The sequence below is a fragment of the Vicia villosa genome, linkage group LG5 (genome assembly GCF_029867415.1).
Source record: "Vicia villosa cultivar HV-30 ecotype Madison, WI linkage group LG5, Vvil1.0, whole genome shotgun sequence".
In the NCBI taxonomy this organism is placed as follows: Eukaryota; Viridiplantae; Streptophyta; class Magnoliopsida; order Fabales; family Fabaceae; genus Vicia; species Vicia villosa.
The window spans coordinates 126,791,648-126,818,139 of NC_081184.1; the positions used below are offsets into that span (position 1 = coordinate 126,791,648).

The 26,492-nt window shown below is 35.6% G+C and overlaps 2 protein-coding genes and 1 long non-coding RNA gene across 5 annotated transcripts; 2 read left to right on the forward strand and 1 right to left on the reverse strand.

Annotated features, from left to right (window-relative positions):
• Positions 1-1,146: 1,146 nt before the first annotated feature.
• LOC131602404 (uncharacterized) lies at positions 1,147-3,077 on the reverse strand. The gene is made up of 2 exons (XR_009284074.1): positions 1,996-3,077; positions 1,147-1,387 (listed from the first exon to the last, which is right to left on the reverse strand). It is a non-coding gene; the product is annotated as an uncharacterized LOC131602404 (long non-coding RNA).
• A 502-nt stretch (positions 3,078-3,579) lies between these two features.
• LOC131602402 (disease resistance protein RPV1-like) lies at positions 3,580-8,075 on the forward strand. 3 transcript variants are annotated; one of them, XM_058874508.1, is made up of 6 exons: positions 3,580-3,768; positions 3,974-4,472; positions 4,586-5,687; positions 5,791-6,084; positions 6,244-7,029; positions 7,118-8,075. In XM_058874508.1, the coding sequence occupies exons 2-6, from the start codon at positions 3,988-3,990 to the stop codon at positions 7,655-7,657; spliced, it is 3,207 nt and encodes a 1,068-aa protein (XP_058730491.1). In that variant the 5' UTR covers positions 3,580-3,768; positions 3,974-3,987; the 3' UTR covers positions 7,658-8,075. The 3 variants fall into 3 exon arrangements, with proteins under 3 accessions (XP_058730491.1, XP_058730490.1, XP_058730489.1); XM_058874507.1 differs by having other exon boundaries at positions 3,983-4,472; XM_058874506.1 differs by lacking the exon at positions 3,580-3,768 and having other exon boundaries at positions 3,784-4,472; positions 7,118-8,074.
• A 3,395-nt stretch (positions 8,076-11,470) lies between these two features.
• Positions 11,471-17,127, forward strand: LOC131602403 (disease resistance protein RUN1-like). The gene is made up of 6 exons (XM_058874509.1): positions 11,471-11,681; positions 11,756-12,299; positions 12,450-13,548; positions 13,650-13,943; positions 14,074-14,862; positions 14,946-17,127. Exons 2-6 carry the CDS (start codon positions 11,800-11,802, stop codon positions 15,468-15,470), a joined length of 3,207 nt encoding a protein of 1,068 aa, XP_058730492.1. The 5' UTR covers positions 11,471-11,681; positions 11,756-11,799; the 3' UTR covers positions 15,471-17,127.
• Positions 17,128-26,492: the final 9,365 nt, after the last annotated feature.

The following is a 26,492-nucleotide window of genomic DNA, read 5'->3' on the forward strand; positions in this document are numbered from 1 at the left end:
GTGTTATCAATAACTTGTGGAATGAAAAAAAAAAACTTTTGAATAATAATTAGGATTGGAAAAAAAAATTTAAAAAAATTTAACAGGCTAAAGTAAAAAAATTCAATATAATCTAATATAATAAACATATTTCAGATAATTTATTACACATTTAGAATTTAGAAAATTCAATGTAATTAATTTAAAAATACAATAAAAAAATTACATTGGTGGAAAATGCAAAAAAAAAAATTATTTTTGGAAACGTAAGATAGTTGGTAAAGAAATAAATAAAAGATAGTGTAATGATTATAAGATTTCATAGGTTTTAATGACATAATTAAAAAGGTAGTGCATTTTTTTTGCCTTATAAAAATAATGCATTTAGAACAATTGGGATTGACAGAAAGTATAATAACGTGATATCAATAAATTCAATATAATATAATACAATAAATATATTTAAGATAATTTATTGCACATTTAGAATTTAGAAAGTTCAATGTAATTAATTCAGAAATACAATAAAAAAAATTACATTACAGTGCATTTTATAGTGGATCTGAATCAATAATCATTTTATTAAAGAAATTGTTAATTATTTTTAATACAAAACATCACTATTGTGTATTTTCAAAATTGTTAATCATTTTTAATATAAAACATCACTGTTGGGTATTTTTTGGTTTCTTGTCTCTGACAACATCACTATTGTGATTGATTACATCACTATTGCACTTCTACAATCTTTGTGTTTCCTATAAGTCAAATTGTAGAATGTCAAGTGACACGTTTTCAAGTTTGTTTAACTCTATTTTCTTCGACAATAGCTGCAACATTGTTCATTACATATGTTAATAAGAATTTGCATTCTGTCAAAGAAATACAAAATCAAGATATATGCCACTTTCAAATCAAAGTCAACATAAAAAACAGTCAAGATATTTTAAATCAAAATATAAAATTAAATATTAAAAAGTAATTTGAATAAAGTAATTTGAATAAAATAACTTATACTACATATTTTATTTGTTATTTTATTCATCAAAAGAAGCATTTGGGACTGCAATTAATGATAGTTAAAGAAAAAAATTAAATATTCAAAAGATTAAAATCAATTTGAATTAAGAAAATTAATATTGCAATAACTTTAGGGGAAGAGTTCAATTCTAAACAGGATTGTATGGATTGAATAGAGTATCACTATGAATTACAACTTATATTACACTTTCAAGATCAAAATCCAAAGCATCACTTTTGTCTTTGTGAACCATATTGTACAAAGAAATCGATGGCTTTAGTCCCAAATTTACCATAGGTTGTAAAAAAATCTCAGCTTCCTTCAATTTTTCATCCTTGCAAAGAAAACCTATGGTAGACATAGGAAAACAAAGGCATCTACTGAAACCTGGAAATATAAGACAAAGGAAAACAATTCATAAATTTAGAAAAGAATAACCAAACAGAAATTGTAGTTATCAATATTCAAAATTGTTTATACATATCTACATTCTAAATTATACTGTATAAACAAATATTTTTTCGGAACATTTATCTTCAATCAAGGCTCAACAATGGCTAGTACAGCAAACTGCTATCTAAACACTTCCAACAACGGCCAATGCCCACTATGCCGCAATTGACAACGTATATAACAACTCAAAAGAGTCACACAACAGTTATACATATTTACATTCCTATACAATGAATGTTAAAGTGCCAACACGTAAATAATGATGAATACTACACTAAAAAACGCAGAAAAGGAACTATCCAAGATTGGCTTGCCATTACATTAAACATTAAATAGAAATTGTGACCCTGAACAATTTTGCAAAGTACGTGATAATCATCCTGGCTTGCCCAAATCTCACAAAATATTTAGACCATTAAAAAAAATAGATAACAATAACAATATATTACAATGCCAACACACAAATAATCAAAAACTCTAACTCAATACACCACTAAAAATTGAACATAAATTGATGAGAGAAAAAAAGCACAGAAACTTACCCTTATTCAAATAAAAGTAACAACAACCATTCAGATCTAACATTGACAATCATCGTGAAGCAAGAACCAACATGAAGAGATCAACTCAAAGAAGGTAAATCCTGAAATAAAAAAATTATATTAGAGATTCGAAAGTGAAAATTGAAAATCAATATACTACCCCTAAACAGAAATTGTGACCCTGAACAATTTTGAATGCAGTCCCTCTGGACTGATTGGAACAATCGTGAGGAAGATATTCAAGTTGTGCTGCTGACCCATAGTACTTGTCACAGTTTGATCAAGAATATTAAAGAAGATTATAGTTTACTATGATTGTGTCAAAACCATAGTCCCTTATAGAGAATTTCAGAATAGGCCTGCAAACAAAATGAGAAAACCCTAATTAAATCAGCATATATAAGCATTCAATACGCAATTCCCAAGGCAGAGATCACTGTTCAGAAACATCAGCCGCAGAGAACAATCAAACCCTAAAAAAATTCCATCGTTATCTTCCTCATCAACATAAATTTTCCAGAAATTATGTGAAGAAAGATAAAGAACACAGTATTCAATTCATCAAAAATGCCATAGGTACATTCATAAAAAAAAACCTTGAAACTTTGTTCATCATTTTCCTATCACAAAAACCCTTCAGAATCGTTGAGAGAGAAGAAGAGAGATTAAAGAAAAAACAGAAAAATCAAAAAGATCTCACCCTATTTTGAAGATTCAAAAAGATCTCGGCCACCGTTTCATGGTGAGAAGAAGAAATCAAAAGAGGGCGGTGTTCATCATCGGTGAACCAAATCTGATAAGGTACGAAAAGAGCTCGCCTGAGAAAGACGATGAAAGCCGATTGTCGCTCTTGAGTTTTTTTTAGAGAGAGAGAGAAGGAAGTCTGAAGAAGAGCGGATTATTGGGGAAGGAAATGGTTTAAGGTTGCTAATATAGAGGATTGAGTTGCACGCATGAGGAAGGGGAAGTGGAAGAATCATTACGCCGCCAATCACCTTGGGAACTCGAGAGCGTGGTTTTGGAACCAGTAAATCACTTAATTTTTTTTTGAGAAACAAAGAGGTGTAGGGGCACTAATTGCCCTAAATGATAATATCCCACGAAAACCCAAGTATTCCATCTGATAGCATTGAATTCATTGAATAGATTTTAAATACATTTTAATTACTTATGAAGAATAAAATTGTAATGACCATTATGCCCACAAATTAAGGTTAATTTTGAGATTAGCCTGTGATTAAAATGTACTAACAGAGGCTTTAGTTTTCTTAGTATAGTATTGATATTTTTTTGTTGTTTCCAAGACATTTTATATTGAAGGTAACTTTACCCAACTTTTTGAGTTGGGTAGATAAGAATTCGCCATATATATATATATATATATATATATATATATATATATATATATATATATATATATATATATATATATATGATCATCGTAAATAGATATATTTCTTACGCAATAAATATTTTAATATTTTTTGGCAGGAAATATTTTAACTGACTTGTGAGATTGTCACGAAATATTTGAATTTAAAAACCCGAAATCACATCATATGAATTAACACTTCTTTGACTTATTACAAAAGAAGAAGAAAAAACACACGCGTTTCATCCATTCCCAGTCAACAGGTGTGTTTTCCCCAACTTCTATTTTCTTACTCTCACTCTCCATTGACACTCTCCAGATTCTTCTCTCTATTCCTCACGCTGCTCAAGTGCTCATACACTCTTCTTCACCAACTTCACTCTTCTGTGTTTACTGTTTAGGTAATTATTAACAGATTTTCTCTTTAGATTTTTTTTTTTGGTCAAAGATTTTCTCTTTTGATTGAGTTTAATTCCTCAAAAATTTATTCACTTGTAGTCCCTATTTTGCATTTTACATGTACAATGTTTGATTGTTAGTCATCTAAATTAACTCTATATCTTTAGATCATCATACCTATATGCCTTGTTTAAATGTTTGTTTTAGCTTTTACAGCTGCAATGACAATGACTTGCAATAGTTCAACTAAGATGAGATGGAAATATGATGTGTTTGTGAGCTTCAGAGGTGAAGACACGCGCAACAATTTCACTGATCACCTCTTTGGCACTCTTCATAAAAAAGGCATTGTTGTCTTCAGAGATGATACAGAGCTCAAGAAAGGGGAACATATATCATTTGAGCTTTTACAAGCTATTGAAGCATCCCGTGTTTTGATTGTAATCTTCTCAACAAACTACGCTTCTTCCTCATGGTGCTTGCAAGAACTCGCTAAAATTGCTGACTGCATCCATGTTCCTGGACAATCTGTTCTACCTATTTTCTATGATGTCAGTCCTTCTGAGGTACGGAAACAAAGCGGAGATTATGAAAAAGCCTTTCAGGTGCAGGAAGAAAGATTCAATGAAAATTTAGAGGAAATGCAAAGATGGAGGGGAGCCTTAACACAAGTAGCCAATCTCTCTGGTTGGGATGTAAGGGATAAGTAAGTACTCTTTTCTATCTTTGCAACAACATGGACTATTCAATTAATTACAGAAGAGTACATAACATTTTGTTTGTGAATAAATTTTGTATTCTTGTCCTCTTGTCTTTTAGGCCACAATATGCAGAGATTGGAAAAATTATTAATGAGGTAACATGCTTATTGGGAAGCAAATCTTTAAATTTACCTAGGGATTTAGTTGGGATGCACTCAAGAGTGGAAGAATTAGAAAACCTTCTGATTTTGGACTCAGATGATGATGATGATGTTCGAGTTGTAGGGATTTCTGGAATGGGTGGAATAGGGAAGACAACTCTTGCTACTGCTTTGTATGCTAGAATCTCTAATCAATTTGATGCTTGCTGCTTTATTGATGATGTAAGTAAAATTTATGGAGATCATGGCCCAATTGGAGTACAGAAGCAACTTCTTTGTCAAACTCTAAATGAAGAAAATCTTCAGATATGCAATCTTTCTATGGCTTCTAATTTGATTCGAACGAGGCTATGTCGAATAAAATCCCTTGTTGTTCTTGATAACGTGGATGAAGTTGAACAACTGGATAAATTGGATATGAAACGAGAATGGTTAGGCACGGGGAGTAGAATAATCATAATTTCTAGAAATGGGCACATCTTGAGAGAGCATGGAGCAGATGAAGTATACAAAGTTCGACTCTTGGATCGTAAATGCGCCCTTCAACTGTTTTGTAGGAAAGCTTTCAAAAGTGATGATATCATGAGCGGTTACATATACTTGACATATGAAGTACTAGCGTATGCCAATGGCCTTCCCCTAGCAATTCAAGTGTTGGGCTCATTTCTGTATGGTCGAGATGCCTCTGAGTGGAGAAGTGCACTGTCAAGATTAAGAGAGAACCCAATGACAAGTATTATGAATGTACTCCGAATTAGTTTTGATGGACTTGAGGATACGGAAAAAGAAATATTTCTTGATATTGCTTGTTTCTTTTATAGAGACACTGAGAGATACGTGAAGAAAATTTTAAATTTTCGTGGATTTCATCCTGAAATTGGTTTAAGAGTTCTTATTGATAAATCATTCATAACTTGTGAGAATCAGATAATTTGTATGCATGATTTGTTTAGAGAATTGGGGAAGAGTATCGTTAAAGAAAAATCACCCAAAGAACCAAGAAAGTGGAACAGGTTGTGGGACTACAAGGATGTCCATAATGTTATCTCAGAAAACATGGTAAAATAGTTATTGAAATAAAACTATTGCTTGCCAATTTTTCGACAATCGATTAATACATTTGAAGTATCTATACTCTTTAATTTCATTTGCAATACTGTAGGCAACAGAAAACCTTGAAGCCATAGTTATGCAGTATCATCCAGCAAATGATAGAGAAATACAAAAGATGACAACATTGAGGGCCGATGCTTTAGCACAAATGAGTCGCCTTAAATTGCTCAAGCTGGTGATGTTTAATTTCTCGGGAAGTCTCAATTTTCTTTCAAGTGAATTGGGCTATTTATATTGGGATAAATATCCTTTTGCTAGTTTGCCATCAAGTTTTCAGCCGAATAAACTTGTTGAACTGATCCTTAAACACAGCAACATCAAGAAACTATGGGAGGGCACAAAGGTACTATAGAAACGGTTGAGTCTTTGCTTTTCTTTTTATAATGAACTCATAAAAAGTTTTTATCTCATAATATTTATTCTTTCATTGCAGTAAGTTAAAGAAATGAATTAAAGTTAAAGTATGATTTTGATTTGTCTTTCTGTTTTTCATTGTCTGCAGTGTCTACCTAATTTGACACATATTGATCTCTCTGACTCAAAAAATCTTATTATGATGCCAAATTTTGAGGAGATTCCAAATCTTGAGAGCCTAAATCTTGAAGGATGTATAAAACTCGTGAAGATTGATCCATCCATCGGTACCTTGAGAATGCTTTCCAGATTAAATTTGAAAAATTGTACAAATTTGGTCAGTATTCCTAACAACATTTTTGGTCTGAATTCTCTCAAACATTTAATTCTCTCAGGCTGTCCAAATTTATTTAATAATCTGTTAGAAATACAAAGCCAAATAGAACATCCGGAGAAGCTTGATAACAAGGAAAGTACTACCCAATACCAACTAACATCCTTCATCTACAAATTTCTAAAGCCACACTTTCAATTTCTGATATTTCGAAAACCTGAAGAGTCAGTTGGTTTATTGTTGCCTTCATTGTCTCATTTGTCATGTTTGCAATATCTTGACCTGAGTTTCTGCAATCTTCTTAAAATCCCTAATGCAATCGGGTTGTTACATTGCTTAGAAACCCTTTATTTGGGGGGTAACAATTTTGTGACACTACCTTCTAGCATGAAAGAACTTTCCAAACTTAGAGAATTAAACTTGCAGCACTGTAAGTACCTGAAATATTTGCCCGAGCTCCCATCAAAAGCTGTTCTGCCAATAAGAAAAACATTTTTTGGTAGATATTCAGCTGGTTTATATATATTTGACTGCCCTGGTTTGATTGAGATGGAAAGCTGTTATGGAATTGCTTTTTCTTGGATGATACTACTCCTTCAGGTGCGTACTACTCCATCCTTTTTCCTTTTGTCTATATTTATTTTTATGTGATTGAACCGATTCATAACTAATTTAGTTGATTCCACAGGTTCACCTGCAATCAGACATCCCAATAAGTCATATGAATATTGTTATTCCGAAAACTCAAATTCCAAGGTGGTTCAACAAACAAAATGTAGGTAGTTCAATAAGTATCGATCCATCATCCATTATGCATGACAAGAATTGGATAGGCGTTGCTTGCTGCTTAACATTTGTAGCACATGATAATCCGACTAATTTAAGTGATGAACTGTCACCTAATATTGCGTTTGGTTTTCAATGTAAACGGCGTGGGATCTATCCAATTATTCCCATACGTCTTGGAAAAGAGCTGGTCACAGTTGATTTAGATCACTTGTTGCTAATTTTTTTCAGTAGGGAGGAATTTATTGGTATGATAAGTGATATAACAGAGGGATTGGATGATATTAGTGGAATTGAATTGAAAGCTATAGTTGATCAGCCCCTTGGTATGCACTTGGAGGTAAAAAATTGTGGTTATCGTTGGATATTTAAGGAGGATCTGGAACAATTAAACCCGCAAATGATGTACAGCGGAAATTCGTCTGTTCAGCCATATTATTGAGCTAATAATGAAAAACCCAGAAATTCAATAGAATCAGTTTGATATTTTGTATTTTAAAGATGATAACATTGCTTTGTTGTCAGCATTAAGTAATTTTAGTGAAATGAAGTCTTACCTGTTGCAAAGTTTAATAGTTAGAGATGATGTTGCATTAAGAGAAAAATACATTGAACTCTTACAGTTTTCAATGTTAAATCATGTTTGATTTAGGAGTAGAGTAATCTATACACAGCATTAATATTTTAATTGCTACATACTACAAAGATGAATTGAGTGGTTATAATATTATGAATCCAAAGCTAATTATCTCAACAAACTCCAGCCGTCTGTAATGAAGTGTAAATGACTTTAGAGATAGAACATGATTTTCACATAGACTTTAATTTTGAGCTTCCATGGACTTTGCTTATGCTTGCCGTATATTCCCAACAAATCATTATAAAATTAATTTGAGTTTATCTATTTATAACTAACATCCACTTATTGATGTGTTTAATGTGCTAAATTAAAAGGGTCTCGACATGACAACCTTTAACCGAAGTTCTTTGACTTGAAAACTGGTTATGAAATTTGACAAAACTGCTTCCTAATTGGTTAGAATAAGGGTAATGTTTTATAATTGGTTAGATAAACTTGTTAATCAATTAAGTGCCTTTAAGTAGTAAGATTTTTTTTCGGCTTGACCTAATCAATTAGGTAGGTGTTCTAATCGATTAGGAAGCTCTAAAGTTCATGAATTGTTGCATTTTTGAACCAAATATTTTCTTATATAAAGGAGAACTTTCTTCACTTTCTAGTAGAAAGTTTCTACAAACCACTTTTTTGAATAATCATCTTTTCCATCTCTCATATTCTTCTTATTTTATAAGTTTTATTCACCAATCAATGTCTTACTGTTGAGAGTGAAAATTTTCATTTGATAGTTGTGGTGTTTTATGTTAGAACCTGATTGGACATTACTCTAACTAACTTTGAGTTAGTTATGAGTTAGTTTTGTGTGATTACTTGCGTAATCTCTCTTTGTACGTAAATAAGCATTTAAGCTATAATTGAATATGAACTTTTTCCTCACTCTGACAAGTGGTATCAGGAGCACTGGCTGTTGATCCAGGTGGTGCTCATTCAATCCAGAAACGCGGTTTCTAGTTTCATGGTGGGAAAAGTCGTTTCTTCCGTTATCCTCTTGTATCGTTTCTTCTTAATCGTTTTCATGCCTGATTCATCAAAGTTCTTGACACCAACGATTCCCAAATTCGTTGGATTCTACGATTATTGGGACATACTAATGGAGAATCTTCTTAGATCCAAAAAGTATTGGGAATTGGTTGAGAATGGTGTTACTGTTGCACCATCAGATGCAACACCAAACCAAAGAAAACTCGCAGAAGAAAGCAAGCCCAAAGATCTCAAGGCAAAGAACTATTTGTTTCAAGCAATTGATGAACGATTCATGAAACAATTCTGACTCGTGATACAACCAAAGATATATGGGATTCCATGCGCAGGAAGTATCAAGGATCCATGAAGGTGGATAGGGCTCAATTGCAAGCTTTTTGCGGCGTGAGTTTGAAGTTCTTTGTATGAAGTTGCCCCTCCTACTGGGATTAAAATCCAGAAGTACGAGATTGTGATCAGAGGCATAACGTAAGAGATATGTGATTAGATATTGATATTTATCCATCCAGTTGCTTGAAGTTATGAATTTATCTAATCTAGCTTGGATATAGTCTCTGCCCAATTGATTATTGGTCCAAGTAAAGTTGTCCCTTTGGCCCTTTAGATCATTCAACCTTGCAGGAACTTAGAGCGTCAATGAAAATATTAGCAAGTCTGTAATCAATTTGGTTTCCACCCATTTTATCTCTAGCACTAGAAATAATGTTAAAACCACCAAATAGAATCCATTCATTAGAGTTGACAAAATTATTATAGAGGTTAGTCAGCATTTCACAAGTAAGATATTTTTTTTATTATGTTGATGGTAACCCTAAATGGTAGTTAGTCTAGTAGTAGTATTAGTATCATGGGAATCAAAGTAGCATTCAATAAACATTTTATTGCTATAAGTTATGACAAGATTAGTACCGTTATTCCACTTACAAATCAGACCCCTAATCTGCATCCATATAGCATAAACATATAACCATCTGTGATTTTCTATCCTCAGCACCACCACACCAACTAGAGTTGAAGTAACCCACTAGTTTGCATTCTCTTCCTTCATCTATGGCATAATCTTCTTTATAGATGCAAGGTGTGATACCTTTAGATTTTACATGAATCTACTCACCATACTCACATTGTATGCTAGATCAGGCATTGTGTGAAAAAGTATCTTAGTGATCTAATAAGTCTTCTTTACTGAGTTGGATCTTCATCATCTTCATCATATCTAAGTCTTTTGACAGTTGTAGTCTTGGTTCAATAGGTGTCGAAGTTGCATTATAGTCTTCCATCTCAAATATTTTGAGTATCTCACTTGCATATCTTATTTGGTGCATCATCAGCCATCTACTACTCCTGTAGAATTTTGTACCAAGGAAGTATGAAATATAAACCAGGTCAAACATTTCGAACTCCTTGTTAAGACCACCATCTGTTTTCAGAGTCTTGAGCTTTCGACCACTTTGTCTCTCCACCATAGTTTTAAACTTTGTGAACATCTCAAGCATATCACTTTCCTTCTTGATTAGGTATGTCCATAGTTTTATTCTGAAACCATCTATGAATGTGACAAAGTATATGTTACCTCCAATTAAATCCATCTAGATAGGTCCTTAATGGGGGCTCCCTCGACTAAGAATGGTATCGCCTAGGTGATGACCTGAGAATTCTCCCTCGATAGCCGTGATGTACAAAGCCGTTAGTCAAGAAGAGGGAAGTCCACCATTACTCCTGAAAGGTTAGACGGTCAATAACTCCTCAAAATCAGGAGAGTGTAGTTGTCGCCACGTAGGGTTACACAAACGCTAGACCCAAAAGGGAGTGGTTTTCACCACTTAGTAAGATCGTAACCCACATTGATCACCCCTAAGAAGCTTATACCTAAAAATCTCTTCATCAACAAGACCTCTCATCTCATGTGAGCAGGACCCCTAAACCACTGTAAAACACCACCATATAGGCCATCTCGCCAAAGTGGGCAAGTCTTAACCACCTTGCAATTGTTATAACCCTACTAAGGCCTCTGAGTTCTCCTTTCCCTTGCAAGAGGATTACACACCTGTACTTTTTGACCATTACAGCCTCACTAATGTGAAATGCATGTAATGCACTTGTCCCTAACTACTTTTGTAATTGTCTCACGGCCTTCCCACTTCTTCATATGATCGACTTTGGTGGCGAGATGCCGACTGCAACTTCTGAAAGACTTCTCGGCTGATAAAACACCCAACCAATCTTGGGGGAAGTTGTTTTGAGCCGACAAAATGCCCAATACAAGTGAAACTAAAATATCCATCCCAACAATGCAAAGCTCAATCAAAAATATTTAACATATATAACTAACACACGTGAGACTAAATTAATTTAACTATTATTGAACCAATCAATTAAATTAATGAATCAATATATACCTGTTGCAATTTCTTTTTGATAATGCTTTGTTATGATAACAATGAATCTTAGATAAAGGTATGTATTTGAGATAGACGGTATTCATGTGAAACGAAATAAGAACTTTTGTGAGATGTGTTGTATGTTTCAATATCTGACGTTTCATTGAAATGATTTGTTTATTTTACTATGTTATAAAACATCTAAAAGTCAAATTTAATTTTTAGATTTTTTAATTAAATTAACGATTTATTTTATTTTTGGTCGGTAAATGAAATAGCAATAACTATAAAAAAATTGACACACAATGACAAGTTTGAGGAGAAAAATTCAATAATATGATTGAAATTTGATGTTGATTGAAAATTTGAAATGGTTGAACGAAGATACTAGGAATTATCTCTGCTTTGACTTGTTACAGAAGAAGAAGAAGAAAACAAGCGTCTCATCATCCATTCCCAATCAACTGGTCCATTTTCTTCACTTCATGTCTATCATTTATAATCAGTCTTATTAGTTATCTAATTTTTCCTTGCCTTGCAGACTTTCAGTTTCACAGCAACTTGGTTTAAGCTTTTATAATTGCAATGGCATTGGCTTGCAATACCCTCCAAAGTGGCTCTTCATCTAGGATGAGATGGAAATATGATGTGTTTGTGAGCTTCAGAGGTGAAGACACTCGCAACAATTTCACCGATCATGTTTTTGGCGCTCTTCATAAAAAAGGTATTATTACCTTCAGGGATGATGCAAAGCTCAAGAAAGGGGAACATATATCATTTGAGCTTCTACAAGCCATTGAAGGATCCCAAATTTTGATTGTTATTTTCTCAAGAAATTATGCTGCTTCCACGTGGTGCTTGCAAGAACTCGCTAAAATTGCTGACTGCATTCATGTTCAAGGACAATCTGTTTTACCTATTTTCTTTGATGTCAGCCCTTCTGAGGTACGAAAGCAAACCGGAGGTTACGAAAAAGCCTTTCAAGAGCATGAAGAAAGATTCAAAGCAAATTTAGAGGAACTGCAAAAATGGAGGAGAGCCCTAACACAAGTAGCCAATCTCTCTGGTTGGGATGTAAGGGATAAGTAAGTATTCTTTTCTATCTTTCCAACTAGTTGAACTATCGAATTATTTACAGAAGAGTACATGATAATTTGTTTGTGAATAAACTTTGTAGTTTTTTTGTTTAGAGTTGTCCTGTGTTGATTTGGCACTCCTGTCCTTTGGTCTTTTAGGCCACAATATGCAGAGATTGGAAAAATTATTAAAGAGGTAACATGCTTGTTGGGAAATAAATCTTTAAATTTACCTAGGGATATAGTTGGTATGCACTCAAGAGTGGAAGAATTAGAAAACCTTCTGATTTTGGACTCAGATGATGATGATGTTCGAGTTGTAGGGATTTGTGGAATGGGTGGAATAGGGAAGACAACTCTTGCTACTGCTTTGTATGCTAGAATCTCCAATCAATTTGATGCTTGTTGCTTTATTGATGATGTAAGTAAAATTTATGGAGATCACGGCCCAATTGGAGTACAAAAGCAACTTCTTTGTCAAACTCTAAATGAAGAAAATCTTCATATATGCAATCTTCCTATGGCATCTAATTTGATTCGAACTAGGCTATGTCGAATAAAATCCCTTGTTGTTCTTGATAATGTTGATGAAGTTGAACAACTGGATAAATTGGACATGAAAAGAGAATGGCTAGGCACAGGGAGTAGAATAATCATAATTTCTAGAAATGAGCATATCTTGAGAGAGCATGGAGTAGATGAAGTATATAGAGTTCCACTTTTGGATCGTAAATATGCCCTTCAATTGTTTTGTAGGAAAGCTTTCAAAAGTGATGATATCATGAGCGGTTACATCTACTTGACATATGATGTGCTAAACTATGCTCGTGGCCTTCCACTAGCGATTAAAGTGTTGGGCTCGTTTCTGTATGGCCGAGATGTCTCTCAGTGGAGAAGTGTATTGTCAAGATTAAGAGAGAACCCAAGGACAGATATTATCAATGTACTCCGAATTAGTTTTGATGGACTAGAGGATACGGAAAAGGATATATTTCTAGATATTGCTTGTTTCTTTCATGAAAAAGATGAAACATACGTGAAGAGAGTTTTAGATTTTCGTGGATTTCATCCTGAAATTGGTTTCAGAGTTCTCATTGATAAATCGTTCATAACATGTGAGAAGCAGAAAATTTGTATGCATGATTTGTTCAGAGAATTGGGAAAGAGTATCGTTAGAGAAAAATCACCCAAAGAACCAAGAAAGTGGAACAGGTTGTGGGACTACAAGGATGTCCACAGTGTTATCTCCGAAAACATGGTAAAATATTTATGGAGATGCAGTTCTTGCTTGCCATTTTTCTTTAAAGATTATAAACACTAAAGTCTCTATGATTTTGTATGTCATGTGCAATACTGTAGGCAACAGAAAGCCTTGAAGCCATAATGTTGCAGCGTTGTCCAGAAATCGACGGAGAAATACAAGAGATGACAACATTGAGGGCTGAAGGTTTAGCACAAATGAGACACCTTAAATTGCTGATGCTATGGAATTTGAATTTCTCAGGAAGTCTCAATTTTCTTTCAAGTGAATTGGGGTATCTTTGTTGGGGTAAATACCCTTTCACTTGTTTGCCATCAAGTTTTCAGCCAGATAGACTTGTCGAACTGATCCTACCTCATAGCAACATCGCACAACTATGGGAGGGCACAAAGGTACTATAAACATGGTTATGAGCCTTTCTTTTTCTTTTTCTGATGAACACATAAGAAGTTAATTAAGGAAACAAATTAAAGTTTTAGTATGTTTATGATTTTGCCTCTTTCTATTTTTCATTGCTTGCAGTTTCTACCTAGTTTGACACGTATTGATCTCTCTCACTCGAAAAATCTTATTAAGATGCCAAATTTTAAGGAGATTCCAAATCTTGAGTGCCTAGGTCTTGAAAGATGTATAAAACTAGTGAAGATTGATCCATCCATTGGTACCTTAAAAAGGCTTTCCAGATTAGACTTGAAAAATTGTACAAATCTGGTCAGTATTCCTATCAACATTTTTTGTCTGAGCTCTCTCATATTTCTAAGACTCTCAGGATGTCCAAATTTATTTAATAAAAAACGGTTAGAAATACAAAAACAAATAGACCAACAGGAGATAATTGATAATAAGGAAAGTACTACCCAATACCAACCAACATCTTTCATCTACAAATTTCTAAAGTCGCACTTTCGATATTTGATTTTTGGAAAACCTGAAGATTCAGTTGGTTTGTTGTTGCCTTCATTGTCTCGTTTGTCATGTTTGCAATATCTTAACCTGAGTTTCTGCAACCTTTTTCAAATCCCTAATGCAATTGGGTTGTTACATTGCTTGGAAATTCTATATTTGGGGGGAAACAATTTTGTGATACTGCCTTCTAACATCAAGGAACTTTCCAAACTTAGAAGACTAAACTTGCAGCACTGTAAGCAGCTGAAATATTTGCCTGAGCTCCCATCAAAGAATGTCTTGCCAATAAGAAGAACAACACATTTAAGAACTGTCGTTGAATTTAATATCTTTGACTGCCCGAGTATAATTGATATGGAGTGCTGTTATAGAATGGCCTTTTCTTGGATGATACAATTTCTTCAGGTGCCGAATCCGTCCTTTTTCCTTTTGTCTTAATTTATTTTTATGTGATTGAACTGATACATAACTAATATATTTGGTACCAGATGCACATGCAATCCGACATCCCAGTCGAACAGATTACAATTGTTATTCCAAAAACTGAAATTCCAATGTGGCTCGACAAACAAAATGCAGGCAGTTCAATAAGCATCGATCCATCACCCATTATGCATGACAAGAATTGGATAGGCGTTGTTTGCTACTTAACATTTGTAGCACATAATAATCCGACTACTTTAAGTAAAGAACAACCTCGTATTTACTTTGGTTTTCAAAGTAAACAGCATGGTCGTGGGAACTATTCAATTATTCCCATTCGTCTTGAAAAAGATCTGGTCACAGTTGATTTAGATCACTTGTTGCTAATTTTTTTCAGTAGGGAGGACTTTATTGGTTATTATATGAGCTATCTAACAGAGGCGTTGCATGATATTAGTAGTATTGAATTGAGAGCTATTGTTAGGCAGCCCCTTGGATTGCACTTGGAGGTCAAAAATTGTGGTTATCGTTGGATATATAAAGAAGATCTGGAACAATTAAACCCACAAATGATGTACAATGGAAATTAATGTGCATTGTTATAGTGATAATAAGAACATGCTTGATCATTGATTATCTCTAACGATATAGTGCTAATTGTGCAACCTTTTTGACATCATGCCTCTAAAGTCCCCTGTCACACTCCCTATGACATGGCTTTGTTACCAGCATTAAGTAATTTTAGTAAAATGAAGTCTTACAAAATTTAAGAGTTAGAGATGATGTTGCTTTAAAGAGAAAAATACATTGAACTCTTACAGTTTTTAATGTTAGATCTTGTTTGATTTAGGAGTAGAGTAATCTATGCACAGTACCATTGACCCGAATATTTTAATTGCTACATACTACAAAGATGAATAGAGTATTTATATAGTATGAATCCAAAGCTAATTATCTTAACAAACTTTTTTAGTGGGGGAGAGTTGTAACACCCGTATAATTTTAATTTTAATTTAATTTGAATATTAAATTAATAATTATTATTATTATGGATTTTATGAAAATAATGGAAAAAATATGGTTGATGGCATTTGGGTCATGTGAGAGATTAGTAAGAAGAGGGGGTGTGGTGTAGTAAAGCCCTTACTAATTTAATATTATTTTTCATAAAATAATTAGAATTGGAAAAGAAAGAATAGAACGTGAAAAGAGAGAAGTTGGAACACAAAGAACGTAGAAGAGGAACAAAGAGGAAGAGACCAAAGAGCAAGAATTTGGCTAAGGTAAGGGGAATTGGACTGTTACGAAAACTGCTGAATTCTGGATATTTTCTGGTTTTTCGCGTATGGAACAGTGTCATACGCGTATGGGAAGAGGTCATACGAGTATGAGGGACATTCCCCAAGGGCTATACGCGTATGATACGTTGCTGCCCTGTCCCAAAACACATTGTACTGGCTGTTTGCGTATGAGGAGCGTATGAGGATGCTCATACGCGTATGGAATTTTTTAAAGAGGAAATTGATTCTAGTGATACGCGTATGGCAAGGTTGATACGCGTATGAGGTTGTTTTTAGGCCATTTTGACTCTGATGAAATGCGTATGGTACGCGTATGAGGGATGATGATACGCATATGGACTTGATGATACGCGTATGGCTTCTGTATGTGAAATTTCTGTTTTGTGATTTTTCTGGAAAGTTCAATGATGTGTAACTTTCGATCTGTAGGCCTGTTTTGTATGCTGTTTGAGACTGTGTAAACCTTGTGATGTGATTTTGTGGTTTACTGATGATTGATTTTATTGAATGATGTTAATGTATATATGAACATGCTTAATAATGATGATGGTGATGAAATGAGTATAGATGATACTACTCATAGAGTGGAGATGATGAAAGTATGTTATATATATGTTGCATGCATTCATAAGCATTGAAGAGGGTTGAATCCTAGATGATGAGAGGATTCAGTGAATGGCAGAATTCCCATTGTGTGGAATTTGTGCTGGCAGGGCCGTATCTGGATGATGATAGATCGGTCGTTGGGTGATTCCCATTGATGATGATTGGTACCACATGCATAGAGTCAGTTGCATTCATTTGCATGGAATTGATAACATGACTATATGTATACTCTTGTATTGTTTTGAGGGTATATGTGTGTATGTTGATGGACGATCTGGATATAGATGAGTTGGTTGAATAATATATTTGTTAATGTACTGTTATTTATAATGCAATAATATTTGTTAATTGCGAATGAGACTCACCCTTACACTATATTTTTCAGATTGAGGATAGCGGCTTCGACTCGGTGAGGATTAGCTCATGAGTCAATGTGTCGGTTAGCGTCGGGTCATGCTCTGATAGGTGTAACACTGGGGAACGCTATTTTTAGTTTATGACATTAACTCTGTTTTATTTATCTTATTTGAGGATTAAAGCATGGATGATGTAATGCTAGTTTGATGACTTATTCCGATGTGTAAACATGAGATAGTTTATTTATCAGTTAAGTTAGTATGTTTCTTCAGTGAATGCATGACTTGTGACCGATGCGGTTTATCTTTATTTATAATTGTGACGCCCTTGTGCATGTTACTCTGATTTAATTTGATTAATTGCCGCGGGGTTTAGAAGGGTGTTAAAATAGTGGTATCAGAGAATAGTCGGTCGTTGTGACCAGAGTCTTAGCGTCAGTCTTTCTGTGTATGCGACTAATACGAGTTATTCGTCGATACTTTTGTTTCTGACTGGATTGTTGTGATTAAGCAGAGCAATGGCTGGAAGAGGTGGAAGAAATGATGATGCTATTGCTGAAGCTCTGGGTATGATTGCTGGTGTGCTTGGAGGAGGAGCTGTAGGAGCGGGGATTGGTGCTAATAGGCAATTGGGGAATTTTCAGAGGAACAATCCTCCATTGTTCAAAGGCACGCATGATCCCGAGGGTGCTCAGAAATGGCTTAAGGAGATCGAGCGGATTTTCAGAGTCATTGACTGTGCTGAGAATCTCAAGGTGAGGTATGGCACTCACATGTTATCTGAAGAGGCTGATGACTGGTGGTTGGCAACCAGAGCTGAACTGGATGCTGATGGTATAGAAGTTACTTGGGCTATATTCAAAAGGGAATTTTCGAGGAGGTATTTTCCCGAAGATGTTAGGGGCAGAAAGGAAATTGAATTTCTGGAGCTGATCCAAGGTAACATGACGGTACCAGAGTATGCTGCAAAATTTGTGGAGCTGGCAAAGTATTATGTACACTACAACAATGATGAAGCCAGTGAGTTCTCAAAATGTGTCAAGTTTGAGAATGGTTTTCGTGATGAAATCAAGCAGGGTATCAGATACCAGAGGATTTGGAGGTTTGTTGACCTAGTGGATTGTAGCAGGATTTTTGAGGAGGACAATATCAAACTGAGGTCATCTCACTCTCGCGAGTTAGTTGACAGAAAGGGGAAGAAGCCTATGGGTAGGGGTAAGCCATATGGTAGAGGTAAGTCTGCTGATTGGAAGAAACCCAGTGGGGGAGATTCCAGTGCTCGTATCAGATGTTACAATTGTGGTGAGGTGGGACATCGTCGGAACGAGTGTAAGAATGATCAGAAGAAATGTTACAAGTGTGACCAGGTGGGTCATATTGCTGCTGATTGTAAGAGGAAGAGTGTGACTTGTTACAACTGTGGTGAAGAGGGTCACATTAGTCCGAATTGTACCAAGCCAAAGAAGAACCAATCGGGAGGAAAGGTTTTTGCTTTGACAGGGTCAGAGACTACTCCAGAAGACAGACTGATTAAAGGTACGTGTTTCATTCATGGCACACCTTTAGTTGCAATTATTGATACTGGAGCAACGCATTCTTTTATTTCTTTGGATTGTGCTGAGAGGTTAAATCTTGAGATATCTGATATAAATGGAAGTTTGGTTATTGACACTCCTGCGTCGGGTTCAGTAACTACTTCGTCTGCATGCTTGAATTGTCCGGTTGACATTTTTGGCAGAGAATTCGGGATGGACTTAGTGTGCCTTCCGTTGAAACAACTCGATGTAATCCTGGGAATGAACTGGTTGGAGTTCAACCGTGTTCATATCAATTGTTTTGCGAAGACGGTAATTTTTCCTGAAGAGGTTAGTACTGATAATCTGGAAATGACAGCTAGACAGGTGAATGAGGCTATCGGGGATGGTGCAACAGTGTTTATGTTGTTCGCATTGATGAATGTGAAAGAAAAAGTGGCGAGTAGCGAATTACCTGTGGTGTGTGAGTTTCCATAAGTTTTTCCAGAAGATGTGAATGAATTACCACCGGAAATAGAAGTGGAGTTTTCTATTGAATTGGTTCCGGGAACTAGTCCAGTATCGATGGCACCGTATCATATGTCGCCGTCTGAATTGGCTGAATTGAAGAAGCAGTTGGAAGAATTGCTTGAAAAGAAATTCATTCGTCCTAGTGTTTCTCCGTGGGGTGCGCCTGTATTGTTAGTAAAGAAGAAAGAAGGTTCAATGAGACTGTGTGTGGATTACAGACAATTGAACAAGGTTACTATCAAGAATCGGTATCCATTGCCGAGGATTGATGATTTGATGGATCAACTAGTTGGAGCATGTGTATTTAGTAAGATTGATCTGAGGTCTGGGTATCACCAAATTCGTGTGAAAGATGATGATATTCAGAATACTGCTTTTAGAACAAGGTATGGACATTACGAGTATTTTGTAATGCCGTTTGGAGTTACTAATGCACCTGGTGTTTTTATGGAGTATATGAACATGATCTTTCATCCTTATCTCGATAAGTTTGTGGTAGTGTTTATAGATGATATCCTAATATACTCTAAGGATGAGGAAGAACATGCTGAACATCTCAGAATGGTATTGGAACTGTTAAAAGAGAAGCAACTTTTTGCCAAACTGTCGAAGTGTGAATTCTGGTTAGAGGAAGTCAGTTTTCTTGGGCATGTGATTTCTAAGAATGGTATTGCTGTTGATCCTACAAAGATAGAAGTTGTGTCTCAGTGGGAAGCTCCGAAGTCAGTGTCAGAGATTCGTAGTTTTCTTGGTCTTGTAGGTTACTACAGAAAGTTCATTGAAGGATTTTCAAAGTTAGCATTGCCGATAACTAAACTAACCAGGAAGGGACAAGCTTTTATTTGGGATGCAAAGTGTGAATAAGGATTCCAAGAGCTGAAGAGGAGGTTGACTAGTGCTCCTATCTTGATTTTACCGAATCCGACGGAATCATTTGTGGTTTATTGTGATGCATCATTGATGAGTTTAGGTGGTGTATTGATGCAGAATCAACAGGTAGTCGCTTATGCGTCGAGACAACTTAAAGTACATGAAAGAAATTATCCGACTCATGATTTAGAATTAGCAGCTGTAGTTTTTGTTTTGAAGTTGTGGCGGCACTATTTGTATGGTTCGAGATTTGAGGTATTCAGTGATCATAAGAGTCTGAAGTATCTCTTCGATCAGAAAGAGCTGAATATGAGGCAGAGAAGGTGGTTAGAATTCCTTAAAGATTATGATCTTGGGTTGAATTACCATCCTGGTAAGGCAAACGTCGTGGCTGATGCATTGAGTAGAAAGACTTTACATATGTTTATGCTAATGGTGAAGGAATTGGATTTGATTGAACAATTCAGAGACTTGAGTTTGGTGTGTGAAGGTACTCCTACTAATGTCAAATTGGGTATGCTGAAGCTGACTAGTGGTATTCTTGAAGAGATCAGAGAGGGTCAGAAAGCTGATGTTGAATTGATCGATAAGTTGACTTTGATTAATCAAGGCAAGAGTGGTGAATTCAGAATTGACGAGAATGGTATACTGAGGTTTGGTGACCGAGTTTGTGTTCCTGATATTACTGAACTCCGAAAACATATTTTGGAGGAAGGACATCGTAGTGGGTTGAGTATTCATCCTGGTGCTACCAAGATGTATCATGATTTGAAAAAGTTGTTTTGGTGGCCGGGAATGAAGAAAGAAATTGCTGAGTTTGTGTACTCTTGTTTGACGTGTCAGAAGTCAAAGATTGAGCATCAGAAGCCATCTGGGTTTATGTAACCGATGTTTATTCCTGAGTGGAAGTGGGATATCATATCAATGGATTTTGTCTCGGGTTTGCCGAGAACTGTCAGAAATTGTGAAGCTATCTGGGTCGTGGTAGACAGGTTGACGAAGTCTGCACATTTTATACTGGTGAGAATGGATTATCCGATGGAGAAGCTAGCTCAATTGTATATTGAGAAGATAGTGAGTCTGCATGGTATTCCTTCAAGTATCGTGTCAGACAGAGATCCGAGGTTTACGTCTAAGTTCTGGGAAGGTTTGTAGAAAGCTTTGGGTACTAAGCTGAGATTGAGTTCTGCTTATCATCCGCAGACTGATGGACAGACGGAGAGGACGATTCAGTCGTTAGAAGATCTGTTGAGGGCTTGTGTGTTGGAAAGAGGAGGTACTTGGGATAGTTATCTGCCTTTGATTGAGTTTACCTACAACAACAGTTATCATTCGAGTATCGGTGTGGCTCCGTTTGAGGCTTTGTATGGTAGGAGGTGTAGGACGCCGTTGTGTTGGTATGAATCTGGTGAGAGTGTTGTGATTGGTACGGAAATTGTACAAAAGACCGCAGAGAAGATTAAGATGATTCAAGAGAAGATGAAAGCTTCTCAGAGTCGTCAGAAAAGTTATCATGACAAGAGGAGGAAAACACTTGAGTTTCAAGAGGGAGACCATGTGTTTATGAGAGTTACTACTATGACAGGTATTGGTCGGGCATTGAAGTCAAAGAAGTTGACTCCACGTTTTATTGGACCATTCCAAATTTCTGAAAGAGTGGGAGAAGTGGCATATCGTGTCGCTTTACCGCCGATGCTTGCAAACTTGCATGATGTGTTTCATGTGTCTCAGTTGAGAAAATACATTTCAGATCCGTCCCATGTGATCCAAGTATATGATGTACAGGTAAAAGACAACTTAACGGTTGAGGCATTGCCTGTGAGGATTGAGGATCGAAGGCAGAAGCAATTGTGTGGTAAGGAAATAACTTTAGTCAGAGTAGCTTGGGGAGGACCGGCTGAAGGAAATGTTACCTGGGAGCTAGAGAGCCAGATGAAGGATTCTTATCCCGAGCTCTTTACCTGAGGTATGTTTTCGAGGACGAAAACTCTTTTAGTGGGGGAGAGTTGTAACACCCGTATAATTTTAATTTTAATTTAATTTGAATATTAGATTAATAATAATTATTATTATTATGGATTTTATGAAAATAATGGAAAAAATGATGGTTGATGGCATTTGGGCCATGTGAGAGATTAGTAAGAAGAGGGGGTGTGGTGTAGTAAAGCCCTTACTAATTTAATATTATTTTTCATAAAATAATTAGAATTGGGAAAGAAAGAATAGAACGTGAAAAGAGAGAAGTTGGAACACGAAGAACGTAGAAGAGGAACAAAGAGGAAGAGACCAAAGAGCAAGAATTTGGCTAAGGTAAGGGGGACTCTTCCAATTATCATCTCTTATTGTGATTATAGATGATTGGTGCATGATAGTTGTGTTGATTCAATTTGATTTGTATGTCAGAGTTAGGTTTTTGGGGTTCTAAGAATTGGTTTAGATTTTGGGGTTTTGATGTATGAATTGATGTAGGATGATAGATTAATCCGTATGAATGAATCCCGTGTATGAAAACGTGAATTTTGGTTGTTTTAGACTCAAAATCGTAGACTGGTATGAGTAGAAACGAGTGGGAATTGGACAGTTACGAAAACTGCTGAATTCTGGATATTTTCTAGTTTTTCGCGTATGGAACAGTGTCATACGCGTATGGGAAGAGGTCATACGCATATGAGGGACATTCCCCAAGGGCTATACGCGTATGATACGTTTCTGCCCTTTCCCCAAAACACACTGTACTGGTTGTTTGCGTATGAGGATGCTCATACGGGTATGGAATTTTTTAAAGAGGAAATTGATTCTGGTGATACGCGTATGGCAAGGTTGATACGCGTATGAGGTTGTTTTTAGGCCATTTTGACTCTGATGAAATGCGTATGGTACGCGTATGAGGGATGATGATACGCGTATGGACGCGTATGGACTTGATGATACGCGTATGGCTTCTGTATGTGAAATTTCTGTTTTGTGATTTTTCTGGAAAGTTCAATGATGTGTAACTTTCGATCTGTAGGCCTGTTTTGTATGCTGTTTGAGACTGTGTAAACCTTGTGATGTGATTTTGTGGTTTACTGATGATTGATTTTATTGAATGATGTTAATGTATATATGAACATGCTTAATAATGATGATGGTGATGAAATGAGTATAGATGATACTACTCATAGAGTGGAGATGACGAAAGTATGTTATATATATATATATATATATATATATATATATATATATATATATATATATATATATATATGTTGTATGCATTCATAAGCATTGAAGAGGGCTGAATCCTAGATGATGAGAGGATTCAGTGAATGGCAGAATTCCCATTGTGTGGAATTTGTGTTGGCAGGGCCGTATCTGGATGATGATAGATCGGTCGGTGGGTGATTCCCATTGATGATGATTGGTACCACATGCATAGAGTCAGTTGCATTCATTTGCATGGAATTGATAACATGACTATATGTATACTCTTGTATTGTTTTGAGGGTATATGTGTGTATGTTGATGGACAATCTGGATATAGACGAGTTGGGTGAATAATATAACTGTTGATGTACTGTTATTTATAATGCAATAATATTTATTAATTGCGAATGAGACTCACCCTTACAATATATTTTTCAGATTGTGGATAGCGGCTTCGAATCGGTGAGGATTAGCTCATGAGTCAATGTGTCGGTTAGCGTCGGGTCATGCTCTGATAGGTGTAACACTAGGGAATGCTATTTTTAGTTTATGACATTAACTTTGTTTTGTTTATCTTATTTGAGGATTAAAGCATGGATGATGTAATGCTAGTTTGATGACTTATTCCGCTGTGTAAACATGAGATAGTTTATTTATGAGTTAAGTTAGTATGTTTCTTCAGTGAATGCATGACTTGTGACCGATGCGATTTATCTTTATTTATAATTGTGACGTCCTTGTGCATGTTACTCTGATTTAATTTGATTAATTGTCGTGGGGTTTAGAAGGGTGTTACAGCTGGAGTCGTGTGTGCTGGAATACCTGCATTGGAAGCAAATGCAAATGATGTTCAGAAGGTTGCACATAATGAACAAAGGAAGAAAAAAAAAGGAAAAACTCTTTTCTTTATTCACCTGTGTGTGGATCCAAATGTGTTCGAGAAGATCATTGAAGAAGAAACGTCCAAAGGATTGTGGAACAAGTTGAATAACTTGTACAATGGAGATAAAAAACTAAAGAGGTTGAAGTTGCAAACACTGAGAAAGTAGTTTGAGATAAAACAAATGAAAGAAGATGAACCGGCGTCTGGTTTCTTCTCAAGATTAGTGTTACTCACCAACAAGATGAAGGCGTGTGGTGAATCAACCAACGGTTTGGAGAAGATTGAGAAAGTGTTGAGATCTCTGACTTCAAATTTTGATTATATTGTAATGTTCATTTAAGAGTCCAATAACCTAACTGATATGATGTTAGAAGAACTTCAAGCTTCATTAGAGGATCATAAGATGAGGCTGAAACAGAGGAACTCAGAAAGGGAGAAGGTGGTTGAATAGGCATTGCAAGCAATATTCATCAAGAAGTTTGGAAAAGAAAAGATGAAGCAAAGAAATAATCTTGCAAATGATGAGAAGTCAAGAAAGAATTCAAATAATGGAGAAGAAGAAGACTGGTTGTGGCATTGTTATACCCTAATTTTTACCCCTAAGATTCCACTTATCATTCATTTGCATTCAACCAAGATCACAATCATGACATTCTTCTATCCCATTGATCCTTGGGTTATCTTTTGAGGGAGATCACAAAGCACCCTTGTGTTTCTTTTGGCATATTTATTTGCTTATGTTTTATCATCTAACTTTTCTAACCATTATTCAAAATACAAAAATATGTTTGTCGCTTTCTTCTTTTTTGTGCAAGGTAGGGTTGGCAATCAAAGAGCAAGAGAGTTATCTAATGCCTAAAAGGTCTTGTTTCATATTCAAAAATGGTCAAGGACTCAAAGCAACTTGGTTTGTGGTTGAAGTTTTCCCAAAGATCAAGCATGATTTCCAAATTAGGATTTTGATCCTCAAAGTCAAAGTTATGGTAAACTCCTGGTCAAATGGACTTTTATTCAAGACATGACCTATAATCTTAGGCCATATTCATGTAAAGCTTCATTCAATTTCATTTGATCAAGAGAAGGTGATAGGAAAAATAGCAAGTGTACTATTTTGCCTCTGTAGTAATAAAGGGAAAATTCCCCGAATATCGATCTCAAGGACTGCCTGATATTATAGAGTTGGTAGGAATTCAATTAAACAAAAAGCCTTGGGGGTTTTGGTTTTCATAATTACGAATTAAATTGCAAATAAATTTAAAATGGTTGATCTGGCCAAATATGAGTAACATGCCAGGGTAGGTGTGTGCATTAACATGTAGCAATTCTGAACCCTTGTTTCACTAACAAAATTCAACTTATCAATTACCGGTTCTTAAGGGTATTTGCTCCTAAGTCCTTAGTGGGAAAACCTTTGAACATTGAAATCCTAATCCCAAAGTCCTTCAAAATTAGTGATCAAATCAAGTATTATTATAATCAAGAACAATCCGGTTACTATAGGGTATCCCTAGTCCTAGGTGATATCTATTATAGTATAAAGGTATAAAAACCCTAACAATGGAGGTCAATCCTAATTGTCAGTCATAAATCAATCCAGTTGGTCCGGCGAGGAAAGCGTTAAAAACCGTATACCATTAAATTGAACGTGAAAGAGAAATATGTTATTGAAACTCGAAATTCAAAATCATCACAAATGTTAATCAGGGACACCCCCTAGCATTGGGGGGTTTAGCTACTCATTTCATCCAAAGAAATTACAAAGATATCAAATAAAGACATTATAATAGAGATGATGAACTTTGATCTTCAATGGCTTCCGCTCATGAGAGTTCTCTATTCTTCTCCAATTGCATAGGCTTCTTCTCTCAATCCTCCGATTCTTCGTGTGGCAAAAAGATCCCTAATTCATCTTGAAAACTCTCCTAAATAGTGCAGACTCACTTAAGTTGGTTGGAAATCCCGAAAACACCCTTCCAGGACAACCACTGAACAAATTAATAAAAATCACTGAAATCAGCGTCATCACCCAACACGGGCACCCGTGTTGGTCCACTGTTGATTGTTTTTCATCATGAAGTCCCAGGCTTAGCAACACGTGTCGTGTTGAGCAACACGGGCACCCGTGTTGCACCACTATTTTTTTCCTTTCTTTCCACACTTCGTTCCAGCGCTCTTCCTGACACGGCCCGTGTTGAGCAACACGGCCACCCGTGCCAGGCCTCCTGAATCATGCTTTTTGAACTTCCTCGAAACTCCGAGTTTTGCACTGATTTATTCTGATTTGTCCATATAGCCTGAAAACATTAAAACACACAACCAAAGCATAAAATGACGAATAATAACATAAAACACTAAATAAAATAAC

Coding starts and splice junctions, on each gene's coding strand:
- LOC131602403 (XM_058874509.1), top strand. CDS start 11,800: ATGGCATTGGCTTGCAATACCCTCCAAAGTGGCTCTTCATCTAGGATG. Junction 13,944..14,073: donor AACTATGGGAGGGCACAAAG/GTACTATAAACA, acceptor CATTGCTTGCAG/TTTCTACCTAGTTTGACACG. Junction 14,863..14,945: donor GGATGATACAATTTCTTCAG/GTGCCGAATCCG, acceptor ATTTGGTACCAG/ATGCACATGCAATCCGACAT.
- LOC131602402 (XM_058874506.1), top strand. CDS start 3,961: ATGTTTGTTTTAGCTTTTACAGCTGCAATGACAATGACTTGCAATAGT. Junction 6,085..6,243: donor AACTATGGGAGGGCACAAAG/GTACTATAGAAA, acceptor CATTGTCTGCAG/TGTCTACCTAATTTGACACA. Junction 7,030..7,117: donor GGATGATACTACTCCTTCAG/GTGCGTACTACT, acceptor TTGATTCCACAG/GTTCACCTGCAATCAGACAT.